Below are 17,477 nucleotides of genomic sequence, written 5' to 3' on the forward strand. Positions count from 1 at the left end.
TTATTTTTATTAGTATGTAATAATTCCACTTATTTTTGGGAATTATTATAATGGTACTTTGGTTCATGACTGCTTTTGTTTGCAAACACTTTGGTTCACAAATAAAAAATATTTGACAAATTTGTTTTTGTTTGTGAACTTTGTATCAGTGACCACTTCATTGTAGCCATCTTTCTCACACAAACATTTTTCTCAAAATCATAGAACAAATTGTTCATTAGCCAAGGTACCTCTATACATATACACATTAAATCTTGACCATTTTACTTCCTCTCTTCCCATCTTTGCTCATTGCCCCGTTCTCTGATCCCCTTCCCATCTTCATAAAGGTTACTTTATGTTTGCTATGATCTCTCCTTTTTACTCTTTGAATCATTTGTATTTTGAGTTTCTCATATAAGACAAACCATGCTCTACTTAACCTGTGTTCAGTTCTGTTCACTTAGCATTATGATCTCAAAATCATCCATTTTCCTACTTGTACCAAAATGGACAATGTGGCTATGTTATTCTGTGTAAAAAGCAGTCATAGTCGCCTGTCAGTGTCTGAAGGATGAATCAAATTTCTCCTTTATGGCTGAATGGTATTTACTTCATTGTCCATACATACCCCGTTTTCTTTATGCATTTCATCTAGGTTGCTCCCATGATTTAAGCATTGTGAATTGTGCCTCTATAAACAAACGTATGCATATATCACTGTATTATGATGACTTCAACTCTTCTGAGAAGATACTAAGGAAAGTATAGCTGGGTTAAATTGAATTTCTATTTTTAGTGTTTTGAGGAATCTCCATACTGATTTTCATAGTGGTTTTACTAGTTTAAATTCCCACCAACAATTTAGAAAATTTCCTTTCCCTTCTAAACCTTTCCAGTATTTGTTTCTTGAGTCCTTGATATTAGCTTTTCTTACTGAATGAAGTAAGACATAATCTTTGTGTTGTTTTGATTTTCATATCTCTAATAGTCAAAGACAGTGAATATTTTTTTCATGTACTTATTGGCCATTTGTATTTGTTCTTTAGAGAAGTATTTATTCATTTCAGCTGTTCAATTTTTGGTGTATTCTTCCTATTTTGGGGAGGTCTAATTTTTTAGTTTGTATATTTTCTAAATGTTAGTCTTTTGCCCAAGGAGTAACTGAAAAATGTTTTTACCATTCTGTAGGTTGTTTGTTCACTCTGTTGACTATTTCTTTTGCTGTGCAAAGCTTTACAATTTGATATAATTCCATTTGTTGATTCTTGGTGTTATGCAATTGGGGTTCTGTTCAGAAAGTACTTACCAATGTCCATATCTTCAAGAGTTTTATATATTGTATCTTCCAGTAGACATTATGATACTGGCACAAAAAATAGATATGGAAACCAATGAAACAGAATAGAAGACATATAAAAAGCCTCATTCACCTCTTAGCCAGCTGATCTTTGACAAAGAGACTAAAAAAATGCTAGAGAAAAGGTAGCTTCTTTAACAAAAAGTCCTGGGAAAACATTGTTCACACACAGAATAAACCACTTTTAGAACATTGACTCTACACTATAAAATAAAATTCTACAGACTTGCTGATTAAAGCAATGTTATGACTTATATTTAACTATCTCCTTAAAGCCTCATGCACTTATAGGTGAGGCTTTTGGGGTTGACCAAATCTTGGGTGTGCGATACTGATTGGTTTAGCATAATTCTAAGTGTGGGTAATGGATTTACTGAAGAGGAAAGACCTATCCTGGGTGTGAGTGGCACCATTCAATGGGTTTGTAGCCTGGAAGGAATAAAAGGGAAAGAAAAAGGAAAGCTACTACCTCTTGCCTGCCATGTATGAACTGTTTTCTCTGTCATGCCCACTCTGTCTTGCTGCCCTGCCTTGGAGCCAGCCAACAATGGATTGAAGCCAGTACAAACTGTAAGCTAAAATAAGCTTTTTGTCCTTTCACTTGTGCATGGTAGGTATTTTGTTTCAGCAACAAGAAAGTAAACAAGACAGCAGAAAAGAGGGCTTATAATTGTCTCTTCTTATTAGTGAATTAAGAGGGACAATGTCTTTCCCCTTACTTGTGGGATCAACTGAGTGGTAGGAGACTTAGAGAAGAGAGTGAGCAGAAGGCTGTACTTCAAGGGCGTGTTGACCCAAGTCTCATATTTTATAGTTGTATTTCCTCAGTGGGCAATAGATTAGCAGTAGAGGTGAGCATGGAGTACCTGTGTTTGAGGGAAATTGGGATGAAGGAAAGGGAGGTGCAGCAAGAGTAATGCTTGTAACTAGAGGGGAACGGGGATAAGAGTTTAAATTGACTCAGAATTATAAAAAAACCTTAGCTACAAGGACTTGAATTAGTGACAATTTTAATCAAGTTGTACATTGTAAAGTAAAAGAGGAACTAATATATTTAATAAATTTAAACACTGATAAAAGCAAAAGGGATTTATGGATAACTTTGGATTTCCAGAAAGTCAATCAACCTTTATTACCTTTATCAGAAGGCTTAAATAGTTTTCCTAAGTTTAATACAAAATATTCCTTTTCTAATCATATTATCTGAGAAGTTACTATTGAACTTTCCTGGGTTTTGATTACTATATTCTTCTTTTAGTACTGTTACCCAATAATCAATTATTGGTTAGATAGCTTGAGCAAGTTGCTTGACCTGTTTAGAGTTTCTGAAAAATGGTGATTACAAGACTTGTCATTGGATTAAGAAACAATGCTTACCTTGGTGCCTGGTACACAATTGCATGGTCTTGGAGTCAGACCTGAGTGGTAACTTCAGTTCTGTACCTATCTATCTCTATGACTTTGAGCACATTATATTTGCCTTAATTTAAGTTAGGACCGTACCTTGTTAGGTTTTATAAGGAGTAAATTAGTACTAGTGTGGACAAAGAAGCTCAAATAAGTCTTTTGCTTAAAGTTTTGTTTTGTTTATCCCTTTTAGGTCCCTCAAGCTGGGAAATTTGCCAGTGTCTCGGCTATACTTGCTCTGTCAAGCACTGTGTAATCCGAATTGTAAAATCAAAGATTTGAAGTAAGTTGAACTTTGCTTAAACTCTAAGGAATTTTCAGGAAAAGATTGAATTGCTATAAATTGTCCTCCCAGATGATTGGACTTGTAAACAAAGTCTCACTTGTTTTCAATCTTTCCACAGCAAAGCAGCAAATGAAAAAGTGCTTTAAGCTTAGAATATGAAAGATGAAGTCAGTGACAAATATCTGCCCATCATTCCTGCCTTTCCCTCTTTTGTGTGTTCTGTTTCTCTGTAATGAGTGGGTAAGAAATTGTTAATGCCTGAGAGATTTGTGTCTGGGGCCCCCCTTAGATCTGCCCCTCTTCCTCTTTATGAGAGACTCTTACCATCATTTCTTTTAGTTCTCTTTCACTTGAGCTATATCCTAATCCATGCATCTTGATGGTCTTTTTCTCTTTTTTCATGCCCCACTATGTATTCCACAATCACTCCTCAAAATGCTAAGAGAAGTCACCATCCCTGTCCTGATTTGCATCCTTACTCATGTCTAAGTACTTGGCCCACATCACAAGCACATAGACCAGAGTCCCCTTGGTTTCTTATCCTTTTGCCATATAAATCATTTCTATTTTTCTCTAGTCCCATCCCAGAAGAAGAAATGATTTTTTAAAATCCACTGATGTCAATAAACTTATGTTCTTTTATGTAGCCCAGGCTGCTCTTGAACTCACAGAGATCCTCGTGCCTCAGTCTCCTGGGTGCTGGGATTATAGGCATGCACCACCAAACCTGGCTTTCATGTTGCTTGTATTGTAAAGCTGTCTTCTTCTACCACCTTCTCCATGTCTCTGGTTTCTCTTATATCCAGAAAAACTCTCAACCATGTATTCTACATGAATTCATCCTTTTATAGCCAGCCTTTGCCCTTGAAAAGAGCTTCCTCTTACTGACTCAATTTTCTCACTTCCTTTATACTCTTCAGTCTTGTAGTTTGGCTCCTACCCTGTCACTCTTATGAGCTATCTTGAAGAAGACCAAAATAAATGCCAGACCTAAAGGACATTTTTCAACTCCTATCTTACAGAGCTCCTTACCATTCCCGAGTACTTCACTGCCTCCATCATTCCCAAATCGGAGTGCTTTGCCCCCTGGTGAATATCTGGCAGTAAGGAGAAACGTTTTTGATTGTCACTACTGAGGGGCTGTGTGTGTGTGTGGGAGGGAGGGTGCCACCAACATCTAGTGTGCAGAGGTTAGGAATTTTGATAAACATCATACAATGTCTAGACATAGCCCTCAGCAACAAAAATAATCCAACTCCAAATGTCAAGAGTACTCAGGTTAAAGAAATCCTGTCCTAAAGCAAGGTAAGAGATAAATAAGCCCAAATATATTTCTGAAAAGTGTAATCTAGAGAGATATCTGGCCCCCAATACTGATGGTGATTATCCATACCATCCCCCAACAGGAGACAATCCAAAGTCACACCTCTACTGCCACAGAGATGTTCCAAGGCCATGAAAGCTTCCTTGTCTCTAAGTCCAAGGCTCCTCCCTTGGTTGTGTTGCAGTCTAGTTCATGTGTAACCGCTCCTCATCCTTCTACCTAAGAGTTCAAGGACACCTTGTATAGCTATATTTATCAGAGGGGGATAAGCAAATGAACTTTCCACCAACACCCACAATTGAAGTAATTTTCTACTGTCATATGTTTCTGTGCTATTTTAGACTTCTGAATTCACAAAGAGCTTTGTGGCTCCCTTCCATACTGATCATGGTGCTTTGGCCCACAGTCTAGACTAGCAAACCTTATGCATACTTTCAGTTGCTGACTCATCTCCAAGACAGTGGTGTGAGTTCCTTGTTGAGGTCTGACTGTCTCTGGTTCTGCCCAGTGGGAACTTGGGAAGATTCTCCTTATGAGACTGTATGGCCTGTAGCTGGTGCTGGAATCCTCTGTATACAACTCTGTTGGTTTCCCTTAAGGGTAGCAAATCTCTTTGTGCTAATTTGAGTCAAGCACAAAATTGACGTAGACCTGTAGCCATGAGTCTGTTTTGTTTCTTTTGATATAACTCTCTGAACAGGAGCCTCCTATTCAGTTCACCCTTGGGGACTCTTGGGATGCAGGAATCCATGCTACTTGCCAAACCCTGTGACTCTGCAGCCAATTCCAACCCTTTCTTTGAAGATCTGTTGTTTGAAATTGCTCTTCCGGTTCCAATTTCTAGCTTGGAAATGATCTGGTTACCCACAGCAGGAATGCACTCACATTAACATAAAGAAAAGGGGGTCTGGGTAAAGTGGATGTTCACATAGGAAAGTTGCAGTCACCACAACTCTCCACAGCTCTCTGAAGCTACTATATTGCTCCTCTGTACTCTTTTATACCTTTCTGTTCCCTGGACCTTAGGCTATACTAGTATCTCCTAAATAACACCCCTGGTAAAATACTTGGTCTTGTTCCCTAACAGCCAGAGCTAGGTCTCAGTGTTTGTGCCTGTGACCCCAGCCCCAATTCCAAGCAACCCACTACTCCACTGCTCAGCCCCCCATTCTGAGTATGGAATCTGCCTCTGTTCAGTTTGTCAAGCCTGAGAAGCTGTGTGGTTCAGGATGATCTAATGCCCACCTACTCTCATCGGCTAAGTCCTAGGCATGGTAGTGGGGTGGTAGAAGAGTTTATAAATGTAGCTGTTAGGTCCACCAGACACTAGGATGGGGAGACATCCATGCACACACACATGTATGCATGTGCAGACACACACACAAAGCTGCAGCAGTTCTGGAGTGTTTCATGGAATACAAAAGAGATCGTCATCTAAACGTGTCTCGTCCCACCAAGTACATCCTCTCCAACTCCCACCCAACTCTCTCTCACTTATTTGGCTCCATATTCCCACCCTCACCCCTGGCACTCAACACAGGCTGCCCACATCAGAAAATAGACTGCTCATTGAGGTGTTTGTTTCATTGCATGTTGCTTATTTTACTAAGGGCTTTGCAACCAGATTCCCCTCCTGCAGCGGAAGCAATTTTCCCTTCGTGAGATATTCATGGCCTTACACCAAGGGCAGTTCCAATCCCCAGGCTTGCGAAAAAATGGACTTTTTCTCTGCTGCTGGAGTTCCAAGTCTCTCTTCTTTTTCTGGTGTTCTTGAGGGTCTACTCCTTGAGCCCACACATCAGACCACAAGCTGAAATCAGAGGCTGAGTAGTGGGAGGACACCTCAGGTGGAACAGGTGCTGTGATCGTGGCTGCTAGTGGAGGTGGGGAGGATGCAGCTGGGAAACAGGACAAAGGGCTTGAGTAGCTGTATGTGAAAGAGGCAGGGAGCTGGACAGGTAGGGGATCCGGTGAGGCTGTGGATGCGGCCTTCGGGGTCCCAGAGAGACAAAGCGTAGGTTTTTCTATAGGCCTAGTATTACCCTCCCTCTCTGTAGCAGAGGTGTAATTTTTCTGCTGGACAACTCCAAGAAACTGCAGGACACTATCACTTAGATCCTCCTCTGGGGCTGTGCTAATCACATCCATCTCTTCTTCTCCTTCTTTTCCTCCACCTGTAGCACTAGCTTCAGCTCCTTCCACCTCTTGCTTCTCACCTGCTCCTAGTATCTCCACCTCTCCAACAGCAGCCAGGTCTGGCTCCTCCACAGCTGGCCCTGAAAGACCCCTCAGCTCCTGAAGAGAAGTGGGCAGGGCTGAGACATGTTCTGGGAGTGGGGATTCAGTGGGGGTATAGGTGTAAGGCTGGAATGGGGTCTAGTGGGAGTTATCTTACCACCTGCACAAGCTTCCATCTCAGCAGCTCTCTCTCTTTCTGTGCCTGGGCCAGCTTGGCATGGGCCAACTGCAGCTGGAAGGCAGCCTCCTTGCGCTCCACCTCCTGCTCCTCTGTGAGCTGCTTCAGATCCAACTCCAAGGCATGAGTGGCTGACTTGTGCAGTTTGATAAAGTCATGCAGCCACTGCACCTTGCGCCCCTGTAAGTGCCCCTGCAGGTGAGCTAATCGCACAGCCAGGGCCAAGCTGCTCCAGGTACAGGCCTCTTGAGCATCACTTGGCACCTCGCTGTCTTCTAGGATGGCCTTGATCTTGTCTTCTATCTCCTCCCAGGACAGAGACAGATTTTCAAGGTAGAACTCAGGGCCTTTCACATGCCTGGCCATCTTCTCATTAATGAAGTCTACCACTGAGCTATGCCGGAACCCGGTATAAGGATCCTCAGGTTTCAAGGCCATGATGGTTAAGGGCCTTAGTAGTTTTGCTGGCCCTGTTGGGATAGATCAAACTGTTGTCCCTTCCCTCGTCTTAGGCCCTCCTCTCAGGAGGTGGCCCTCAGTTACCTCCCACCCCTCCTCTCCTCAGTCTTGATCCTCAGAATGACTCCCTGGCCAGGCTTTCTCCTACGGTATGACACTTCCCAAGGTGGCCATAACTCTTTAGCCAGGGCCCAGAAGAGGTACAGGCTGACCACCCCTGCCTACCAGGGCCAGGAGGGTAGTTCTTCTTCCTGCGACACCAAGGAAAGGAAGTGCTGAGGCCAACTGTCTAGAATTTTACTTTTGGACTGTTGCAACTTCCAGAGAATACAGGGGTGGGAGGGAGTGTGAAAGCAAGGTCTTTCTCTCTTGTGGGACACAAAAGAACCTACCACATGGGTGAAAGCCCTGGAAGGTGGGAAGAAATGAGACTGGTAAGAAAAGACTCAGAACCAAGAAAACGAAGCTTTTGTAAGCAAGTCCAAAAGTTCTACTCCCACTTTAATGGTTTATTCCATGTCCTGGGCCCTCCTCCTAGAGATAGAATTGGAAACTGTTGTAGAACAGGAAGTAGTTCTAACCTTTTCAGTGAGTTCCAGTAGCCCCTGAAGGAAGAGGGTGTAGCCAAGGAACAGTTCTATCTCCCACTGGCCACTTGACTGGACACTATGGTCAACCTAAATGATTATAAATCATCATTTTCATTCCCAAAAATATGGTTTGAATCTGTTCACTTCCACTTCCCACCCTCATTTACTCCTCATTTCTTCTCTCATTGCAGCTCTCTGATATCGAATCATTCTCTCCTTCTACCCTGTCACCAGAGTAATCTGATTATAACTCTTAATACCTTCAATGAGTTTATGAGGCTTGTAGTATGAACTACAGATCATAGGTTGAATCCTGTTTTGCCACTTACTGTATGACATTGTGCTGTAAGTGAATTTCTGTGATGAGGACCAAATGACAAAAGTGTGTATAAAACTGAAAAAGTAATTTTTTTATGATCTGATTTTTGTAAAATGCACAAATTAATCATATACATAAATATTGATGTGTGCATCTATAATCTTGGAGAATGAATGAAGAAGGATACATACCACATTAAACAGTAGTTATCTCTGGGAGTTTTAATGCAACATTAGCTAAAAGATTTTTTGTTTGTTTTGTTGTTTTTAAAAAAATTTTGTTTTTATTATTACATTCTTGCAGTGTATAATGATTACATTCATCGTAGGGAGTTGGTACATGTAAAAATTGTTGATCTTTTTGTTTGTTTTTGTGGCACTGGGGGTTGAATACAGGCAAGTGCTCTGCCTCTGAGCCACAACCCTAGAGCCCCCTTTCTGAGATAAGGTCTAGCTAAATTCCCAAGTGTGACTTTGAACTTCAGATCCTCTAATTTAGCTTCTCCAGTAGCTGGAATTACAAGTATGCTGCTGTATCTGTCAGGAAAAAGTTTTTTTAATTGTTTAAGAAATACATCCTTTTCCAATTTAATTTGTTATAAAGAAAATATAACTATATGTATGCATTCATTAAGATCTGAACCTTATATAACAACACTTTAATAGTGGGCATCTTTGGATGATAGGAATATAGAATTTTGGGGGAGAGAAGCCTTATTTTTTATTTTTCTCTATTGTAATTTTTTTGGAATAAGCATGTATTGTTTTTCCCAAATTAAAAGAAAACTTTTCCCAATAACAAATGATCATTGTAAATAATTTTTAGATTTCTGGAATGCACATATCTTCCTATAGTCCCACCCTTCCCTACCTAGGACAGAATTGTTTGATATATAGATCTTCCCAGTCTTTTAAAATAGGCCATAGCAAATAGTTTTCAGTATCTCAAACGAGCCATCTATACTTTTGCTTCCTTGCCTATACACAGGTTGCTTCATGCATGGATTTCTCTTAGATCTTTCTACTCTCTCTACTCCTGTTCTCATCCACCTTGTATTTAATTTCCATAGACACTCAAGCATTTCTTCCCCTTACAGCTAGCTATTTCTTGACTTCCAAACCCACTTTAAGTTGAACTGATTTGTAAAATCTTTGTGTTCCTAAATATTTGTACATACTTCTTGTAGTATTTTTCACACTGCATTATAATCTATAATTTTCTAGAATGTTTTTCCCCTGTTACCTGTGCATTCTTTGAGGGAATAAGTGTATCTTAAATACGCTCTCTATTTTGAGCACCTGGTACAGTAGTAAGCATCCAATAAATTAGTCTTTGAATGAATTAAAAGGATTTGTTACATTAGTAAGGTACAAATCAATACCTTTAAAGAAAACTGTATTTTATTTCCTTTCCTAAATGTTTTTTTCTTTATACAGACTGATTTTTTGCCATCTCACAGCTTCTTGTGGTAGGGATCTCTCTTCAGTATTTGAAACCAACCACTATCTGACAGATTTGGAATTTGTGAGAAGTACCCTGGAAGACTCAGGAGTGAAGCATCTGTGTGAGGGATTGAAACAACCAAACTGTATTCTACAGGCATTGAGGTAACTGATAGAGTAATTTCTTGTTCGCAATCATACCATTTTTCAGTGAGTTTCTACTTCTGGGGGGCATGAATAAGATAATGAAGTAATTCTGTTTTCTAAAGGTTATACCGATGCCTTATCTCATCTGCTTCTTGTCGGGCACTAGCTGCTGTTCTTAGCACTAATGAGCGGCTCACTGAGTTGGAATTTAGTGAAACAAAACTGGAAGCTTCAGCTTTGAAATTGCTCTGTGAAGGTTTAAAAGACCCACGCTGCAAACTACAGAAGCTCAAGTAAGTTGTAACTGTTAGTTTCCATTCTGTAGGAATATTTTTACACCACTTACTTCAAGATGGATATCCTGTGATCAAAACACAGGTCAAGAACTCATCCAAAAGAATATAAAGAAGAATAAAAGTATTAGTATTGGGCAGGGTGTGGTGGTGCACGACTGTAATTCCTGAACTCGGGAGGCTGAGGCAGGAGAACTGTTGTGAGTTTGAGGCCAGCCTGGGCTACATAGTGAATTCAAGGCCAGCCTGAACTATATACTAACACTAATTTAAAAAAGTGGCAAGCGACAGTATTATCAATGACAATTATGACTCACACTTATTGAACAATTACTTTGTACTAAAGATTGTGTTGCGTGCTTCATGTGTATTATTTCCTTTAGTCTGCAAAGTATCTCTGGAAGGTCCAGATTATGATCCATATTTTAGCATTGGAAGAAATGAAAGCCCAATATCATTAGACTAAAAAATACGGCAAAGGCACAAATTCCAAACCTTGAAGTCCATGCCACTCACCTTAATCAAATAGTCGTTATTACATATGCATTATTTAGAGTTCTCTTGCAGAGAGAGAGACAGAGACAGAGACAGAGACAGAGTGGGGGACAGAGAAAATGAGAGAGAAATACAGAGAGGAAATGGAAAAGAGAGGCAGAAGGAAAGGGAGATAGAAGAGAGAGGAGGGAGACAAAGGAAAAGAAGAGATTGAGAGAGGACGATTAAGAGGTTGAAAGGGATTGGCTCATGTTATTATGGATGTTGGCAAATCCAGAATCTGCAGGGTAGGTTGGCAGGCTGGAGATGCAGGGAAGAGCCCATGTTGCATCTCAAGACCAAAAGCTGCTGAATTTCCTCTTTTGAGGAAGAGGTTTTTCCACTAAACCTTCAACTGATTAGACAAGGCATATACACATTACTTTATTCAGTTTGCTGATTAAAATGCTAACATCTTTAAAAGTACCTTCAAAAAAGTATCTAGAGTAATATTTGCTCAAATTTATGGATACCATGGTTTAACCAAGTTGATGCATAAAAGTAGCCATCACAATACATATGTGGAAATTTTACAAGCAAAAACTCCAGATCATTAAATGTTTCTAAAATCCATTTTGAGAACTCATTCTGTGCAAAGTACCTTCACTTAACATTTCCAAATTGGGCAGATAGAAATATATCCTGTATGAGTCCTCTTCAAGAGTAAGATTGGAATATAGTCCATCAAGAAAACAAATGAGGATTCAAAAATTGTAATATATGCCTAGAAATTGTTGAAACTGATGGAAGAAAAATGAAAAATGATTCAAGGAATATGACAAGTTAATATGGAGAAATAAAGATTGAGAAGATGGAGAAACCACTAAAAACCACTTTTTTACCTTCCCCCAAACAGGAATATTGTGTGAGTAATGAGGATGGGCTGGGTCTCTCTAAGGATGGAAAATTACTAGTAAACATTTAGATAAGAGAGGAAAAAAGAACTTTTGACTGTAAAGCGTATTAAGGATGATTATAGAATGTTTCCCCAGGAACTTGAAAGGAGATATAGTGTGCTAAATTTACACAAGAATTTAAAAATGAGATTAGATTATCAATATTTCCTCCCAACCATTTTCTTTTCTCAGAAAGTCAAAATTTATTGTGTCCCTACTGTGGAGTGCATTTTGGAAGCATTTCATAAGTGCTCTCCATGAAGGAGGATGGGGTGGATAGGATGCTATGACAGACTTAAGACTGAGAGTCTTGTTCTATGGCTCTTTGTTTTCTTTATTCATGAGATATTCTGTGTAGTATGCTAAAGTGGCCACTTCTGTCTCTGTACATCTTTCTTGCAGGTTGCGTGGTAGCATTCTCTTGGAAAACTCAGAGGCTATTTGCAAGTATCTTGCCTCTGTTCTTGTTTGTAACCCACACCTCACAGAGTTGGACTTGAGTAAAAATCCTCTGGGGGACAAAGGAGTGAACTATCTTTGTAAGGGTCTCAGACATTCCAACTGTAATGTGGAGAAATTAGAGTAAGTTTTTTAAAAATAATATCTCACATCATCTAATGACTTTTGAACTTGTTGAGTGCCTGCTGTGTACTTGGTGCTTGCCATAAGTTATCTCACTTCATTCACTCCTTATAGTAGTCATATAAGATTACTTTTCTTATCTCTTTTGTACAGATTAAGAAACAGGATCAGCTAAAAAGTGGCTCCTTCAAAGTTACACCATGGTAGAGTCATGATGTGACTTCAAAATCTGTCTCCAAACCTCATATTCTTTCCAGTATACTCCAGCTTTGTGTTTATAAGAGTGACATTACTTAATATTAATTACAAAAAGAAAGGATTGGTGGAGTTACCAGAAGTTCTTTGACAGGACTGCCCTTAATAACACCAATATATACTGAATACTGTAGATCATTTAGAAATATCAGGTAGGGCCTGGAGACCTCAGCAAGGGGTTCTGTGAAAGAGGTTATCTGGAGCAGGAACTCAAAGGAGGAATTACAGTGGGGTGGCAGAATACTCCCAAAAAGACAAACGATGGCAGGGGCTGATTTTTCTTTTTCTTTCTTTTTTTTTTTTTTTTGTGTGTGTAGCTTGAGTCAGTGTTACCTCACAGATGCTAGTTGTGTGGAGCTTTCTTCTTTCCTGAAAATGAGGCAGACTTTAAAAGAGTTGTTTGTGTTTGCCAATGTCCTGGGGGACATAGGAATACAGCATCTCTGCGAAGGTCTGCTGCATGCAAAGTGCACAATTGAAAACCTAGTGTAAGTATCTGCTTGTCCTTGTCCTTCTCATGGGCCTTGAAATTTAAGGGTCACTGGGACTTTCTGCTGCTATAGTTAACAGCTACCCTGGTGTCTCTGTCCCTCCAGGCTTTCTGAATGTTCTCTCTCTGCAACTTGTTGTGAGTCCCTTGCCCAAATTCTGATCTCCTCCCAGGCCCTGACAAAACTGCTTCTAATTAATAACAAAATTGAAGATTTGGGACTGAGATTACTGTGTGAAGGATTGAAACAGCCTGACTGTCAGTTAAAGGATCTGGCGTGAGTATCAAGCACTGTAGCCACAAGAAGAGTTTCTTGATGTTTCAGCAACTTCCAAAATTAAATATATATTTTTTGGCTTGGTGAGTGAATCTCCAGGGAAGCAGTAAATAAAGAACCAAATAATTTAGAGGAAATAAATCATTCATTCTCCACAACTTCTGCTTAGTCTTGACTCAAGGGATTTTTTTTTTTACACAACACTCAGATTTCCTAGTGCATTTGCTAATGGGAAAACATAATTTCTAGTTACTCAAAATAGATTAAATGATGTCAGACTTTACTTACTGGCAGGTTGTGGACCTGTCACCTGACTGGGGCATGCTGTCAGGATTTGTGCAATGCACTCTACACCAATGAACACCTGAGAGACCTTGACCTCAGTGACAATGCCCTAGGGGATGAGGGTGTGAAGATGCTGTGTGAAGGGCTAAAACACCCCTACTGCAAACTGCATACTTTGTGGTAAGTGTATGGAGATTTTATAGTGAGCTTTTGTTCCAGTTTGTATATGAAAGGGAAAGCCATTAGGGAACTTGGAATAAGATCGATTTCTTTCTCAAATATTTGATCTCTTGCAGGTTAGCAGAATGTCACCTCACAGATGCGTGTTGCGGAGCCCTTTCCTCTATCCTCTACAGAAATGAAAACCTAATCTTGTTAGACTTAAGTGGAAATGACCTCAAGGATTTTGGAGTGCAGATGCTGTGTGATGCACTGAGTCATCCAACATGTAGACTTCAGACATTCTAGTAAGTCACTGTGATGGGGAGGGTGGAAAAGAGAGGTCAGGACAGGCATGTTGAATTTGTTGACAACACATTTCAGTGAAGATAGAGGATAAAAACTGAGGGCAAGGCATGCCAAGGAAAAATAGTAGAGTAAGTGAAATTGTCAATAGACCTACCCTCTTTGGACACAGATCATAGAGACAGGCAGAGAACAAGAAGCCTTGTTTTTAACTGTTAAGGCAAGCAACATAGTAGAAGAAAAAGGACATGGAATCTAGATTTTTCTAGGATTGGCCCCCAAACTAGATCTAACGTCTACTGCATAAATATTTTATTGAATATCTTTGAACTTCAGCCTCAATTTCTGTGAAGTAGGGACAATGCTGGTACTTGATTAACTGAGGTTAACATGAGGATTGAATTGAGACAACAGTTATGAATGTACCTAGTACTACTCAGCACATAGGAAGTACTTCATAAATGTTAGGCTCTTTTTATTTGTATGTCTAATACCTGATAGAGTAGATAATGCGTACATTTTGGTAATCTTTAAAACTCAATGGGATGACTCTGTAATGTTGAAATTACAGAAAGTAGAGGTCTTGACCCTTTCTGATCAGTGACCATCTCCTAGCTCAGTAAGCTGGAACGACACACAAAATCATTCTTAATTACAATACAAATATGGTCTGTTGGCAGCTAACCAAATTACCATTTGTTTTTTGGCATTCAGAAGTAGAACAAATAATAGCAAATAAAGGCTGAGTGCAAAAATTCCACATTCAAAAGCCAATTTGATAGCTTGAAATATAAATGAAAACAGCATAAAGACCTGATTACAAGTCTGGCTAAAACATAAGTAAGCTGGCTCTCTACTAGTGAAATGAAGTCATTTAGATGCAAGGACTCAAGAGTATAGAGATTCTACCCAAGCAGAAGGAATTATGCGCAACAAGCCTTAGGGAATGGGACTTCCATGGTGTCTTTTGCAGAAAGATGTGGTTGGATCCTCAGTTGTCAAGAAATTACCTCAACTATCAACCTTATATGTTTCCTTAAATGTAGACTAGTCTTAATATGACATACCCCACACTGTATATGCTGTGGTATTTTAAATAACAGCAAAGAGAAATTATTTTATTGGCAGTGGCATGCCATTGTTTGTTTTTTATTGTATTCTTACAATATCCCATTTCTCTTGTGCTTTCTTTTTTAAATAGTATACTTCTGTTGTGGTTTTAGGCCAACCTTTAAATTATTATAACTTGTCAATCAGCAAGTTGATAGCAATGTACAAGAATAGCTTTGAATACAAAATAAAGGACAAATATAAAATAGACAGAATTTTCTGACCTCAAATAAATTTAGAGTGTATATAAGACAAAACTTAAATCAACAGAAATATATCCTTACCCAAGTAAGGTGAGTGGAAGATAGGGATGTGGTGCGTAGAAGAGTCAATCCAGGACTGTTTCAGAAAGAGTCGTAGTCTCTGGAAATTGTAAAAGCTGGAGAAAGTTTTTTCTAAGAGCTGCTTGAGTGCAGGGTCTGAATCTTAATCTTTATCATATTTTCCTATGTAAATTTCCTGGCACAATGCTATGAAGTACATATAGCTAGCAATTTAGAGCATCTGACAGGAAGACAATGAGACAGTTAATCATATATTTAATAAAAATTAGACTTCTAGACATTCTGAAGGTCAGAAAAATGAGATTTTGTTCTCAGAGTCACAAAGATCAGGTTCAGTCATTCTGCAACTACTTACTGAATACCTCTGATGTGCCAAGAAGATGCACCAGGTGCTGTGAAGACAAGAATGAATAAAGTATGAGACATGGTCTGTGTTTTTCAGGGGCTGTGGGCTCGGTGATAGAGACAAGCAAATAAACTGATTAAAGAGTGAGGTATTAAATAAGCTATGGCAGCATACGAGTAGCCCGGCCTGATATGGTCAGGAAAAGTATCTTGGAGGAAGAATCACCTGAGTCAAGAATTAGGGTTATAGATAGGAGAAATAGAGGAAATAGATGGATACTCCAGGTTCAGGAGATAGTCTGGGCAAAAGTGCTCAAACAATAAACAGCACAATTTATGGTCTTCAGAGGACATGGGTGGAGACTCTCTAGGAAGTTGAAATTGCCAGAGCATAAAGTGCAAGACACAGATTGTCAGTGGAGGGGTCTGAGGAGATGCGGTGTGATTTACTAATATGTGATAAGTAAGACCTATTAGAATCATGAGAATTCGTCACCCTGTTTCTCTCAATATTCCAATAGTATCTGTAGTAGTAGTATATTGGGGAGGGGCTCTTCTTATCCTACTTTTCTAAGACCAGAGGCCACATTTCCAAAAAAAGGACTCATTTTGATTACAAAGCTAGATAGAAAACTACTGTACTGTTTTTAGTGCTTCTTGCTACTATGTGGGATTGATGGTGAGGACTGATTGATACACAGTGCAATAGAAGTTGGGTGACTAGGCCATGATATTCTAGCTAGTCCAGGATCCCTGCTTGTTTTACACTTACTGTATACATATGCCTAAGATTATAGATAACTTACTTTACATACAAATATGGTGTCATTCTGTAAAACACCATTTGTGACAGTATAGCAAAGTCCCATAATCAGATATATATATCTGATATATATATATATATATATATATATATATATATATATATATTCTTGAAGCCTTCCCTCACACACAAACAAGGCTCTGAGTTGAGCTAGGAATACCACTTAAGTCTTTCTTTAAGGTAATTTTGTATTTGAGGTCTTGGTGTCTTCCCTGAGCACTGGGTCTTGAATGAAACTCCCTAACTGATCCTGATACATGTTTCTAACTCTGAATTTAGAAATATGGGGTTGAGAGTAGCTAATCTCTTAACCTCCAGAAAACCTCTGAGTATCCTGAGGAAATTGGCCCCTCCAGCAATGAGCTCTACACGTTAAGAAGGAAGACACATTTTGCTAAGTCACTCAAAAATTTTTAGTTTTTGAGGGCTGAGTTGTATTTCAGTGGTTGAGTATTAGGCTGTATTGTACAAAGTTCTGTATTCAGTACCCAATACGAGATACACACACACACACACACACACACACACACACACACACAAATCCTGGTGAAATGACAAATACTTGTAATCCCAGGATCAGAAAACTGAAGCAGGAGAATCACAAGTCCAGCTCTGGCAACTTAGTAACTTAGAGAGACTTTATCACTAAATAAAAGATAAGTAGGGCTGATGGTGTAGTTCAGTGAAAAAACCCTGAGTTTAGTACTTAGTACTAAAATAAACAAAAATTAAGTATTTGATTTTACTTCTGTGGCATTAATTGTACAATTATATAACTGATGAGCTCATTCATTTCACTTTGCTAGACATAAATTAGGTTTTATCAATTATTTTTTTTCTTTTTTTTAAGACAGGGTCTCTCTGTATAGTTTAGTCTGTCCTTGAACTCACTATGTAGTGAAGGTTGGCCTCAAACTTGCAGCAATCCTCCTGGCTCAGTCTCCCGAGTACTGGGGTTACAAGTATGCACCATCGCGCCCAGATTCGGTTAAAAAGTATAAACTCTACTGCATACTTGCAAGAGCTTGTACTGTATTTTGTAGTTGGTGGGTTTTTAAAATTTTATTTTAAAGGGAAAAAAGAAAAAAAACAGAAAAATCAAGAAGCAA

General features: G+C 39.2%; 2 protein-coding genes across 2 annotated transcripts in view; one reads left to right on the forward strand and one right to left on the reverse strand.

Annotated features, from left to right (window-relative positions):
- Nucleotides 1-14,040, forward strand: part of LOC101787577 (NACHT, LRR and PYD domains-containing protein 12) — a 42,545-nt gene extending 28,505 nt beyond the window's left edge. Inside the window, exons 4-11 of the mRNA XM_063245572.1 lie at nt 2,916-3,029; nt 9,577-9,747; nt 9,852-10,022; nt 11,855-12,034; nt 12,607-12,777; nt 12,886-13,056; nt 13,351-13,521; nt 13,638-14,040. Of these exons, the coding sequence (XP_063101642.1) occupies nt 2,916-3,029; nt 9,577-9,747; nt 9,852-10,022; nt 11,855-12,034; nt 12,607-12,777; nt 12,886-13,056; nt 13,351-13,521; nt 13,638-13,809 (1,321 nt within the window). The 3' untranslated portion in view covers nt 13,810-14,040. The remainder of the gene's footprint in view (nt 1-2,915; nt 3,030-9,576; nt 9,748-9,851; nt 10,023-11,854; nt 12,035-12,606; nt 12,778-12,885; nt 13,057-13,350; nt 13,522-13,637) is intronic.
- Nucleotides 5,959-7,474, reverse strand: Tex13b (testis expressed 13B). Its single transcript, XM_063246650.1, has 2 exons — nt 6,752-7,474; nt 5,959-6,720 (listed from the first exon to the last, which is right to left on the reverse strand). The coding sequence occupies exons 1-2, from the start codon at nt 7,208-7,210 to the stop codon at nt 5,962-5,964; spliced, it is 1,218 nt and encodes a 405-aa protein (XP_063102720.1). The 5' UTR covers nt 7,211-7,474; the 3' UTR covers nt 5,959-5,961.
- Nucleotides 14,041-17,477: the final 3,437 nt, after the last annotated feature.

This window comes from Cavia porcellus, unplaced genomic scaffold (assembly GCF_034190915.1).
Source record: "Cavia porcellus strain 051 isolate PalLab524CR breed Dunkin Hartley unplaced genomic scaffold, mCavPor4.1 scaffold_3, whole genome shotgun sequence".
Taxonomy (NCBI): domain Eukaryota; kingdom Metazoa; phylum Chordata; class Mammalia; order Rodentia; family Caviidae; genus Cavia; species Cavia porcellus.

Excerpts from the sequence above, each read along its gene's own strand:
- Tex13b (XM_063246650.1), bottom strand. The coding sequence starts at position 7,210 with ATGGCCTTGAAACCTGAGGATCCTTATACCGGGTTCCGGCATAGCTCA. Across the intron at positions 6,721-6,751 it reads GATGGAAGCTTGTGCAGGTG|CCTTACACCTATACCCCCAC; the intron begins GTAAGATAACTC and ends ACCCCATTCCAG.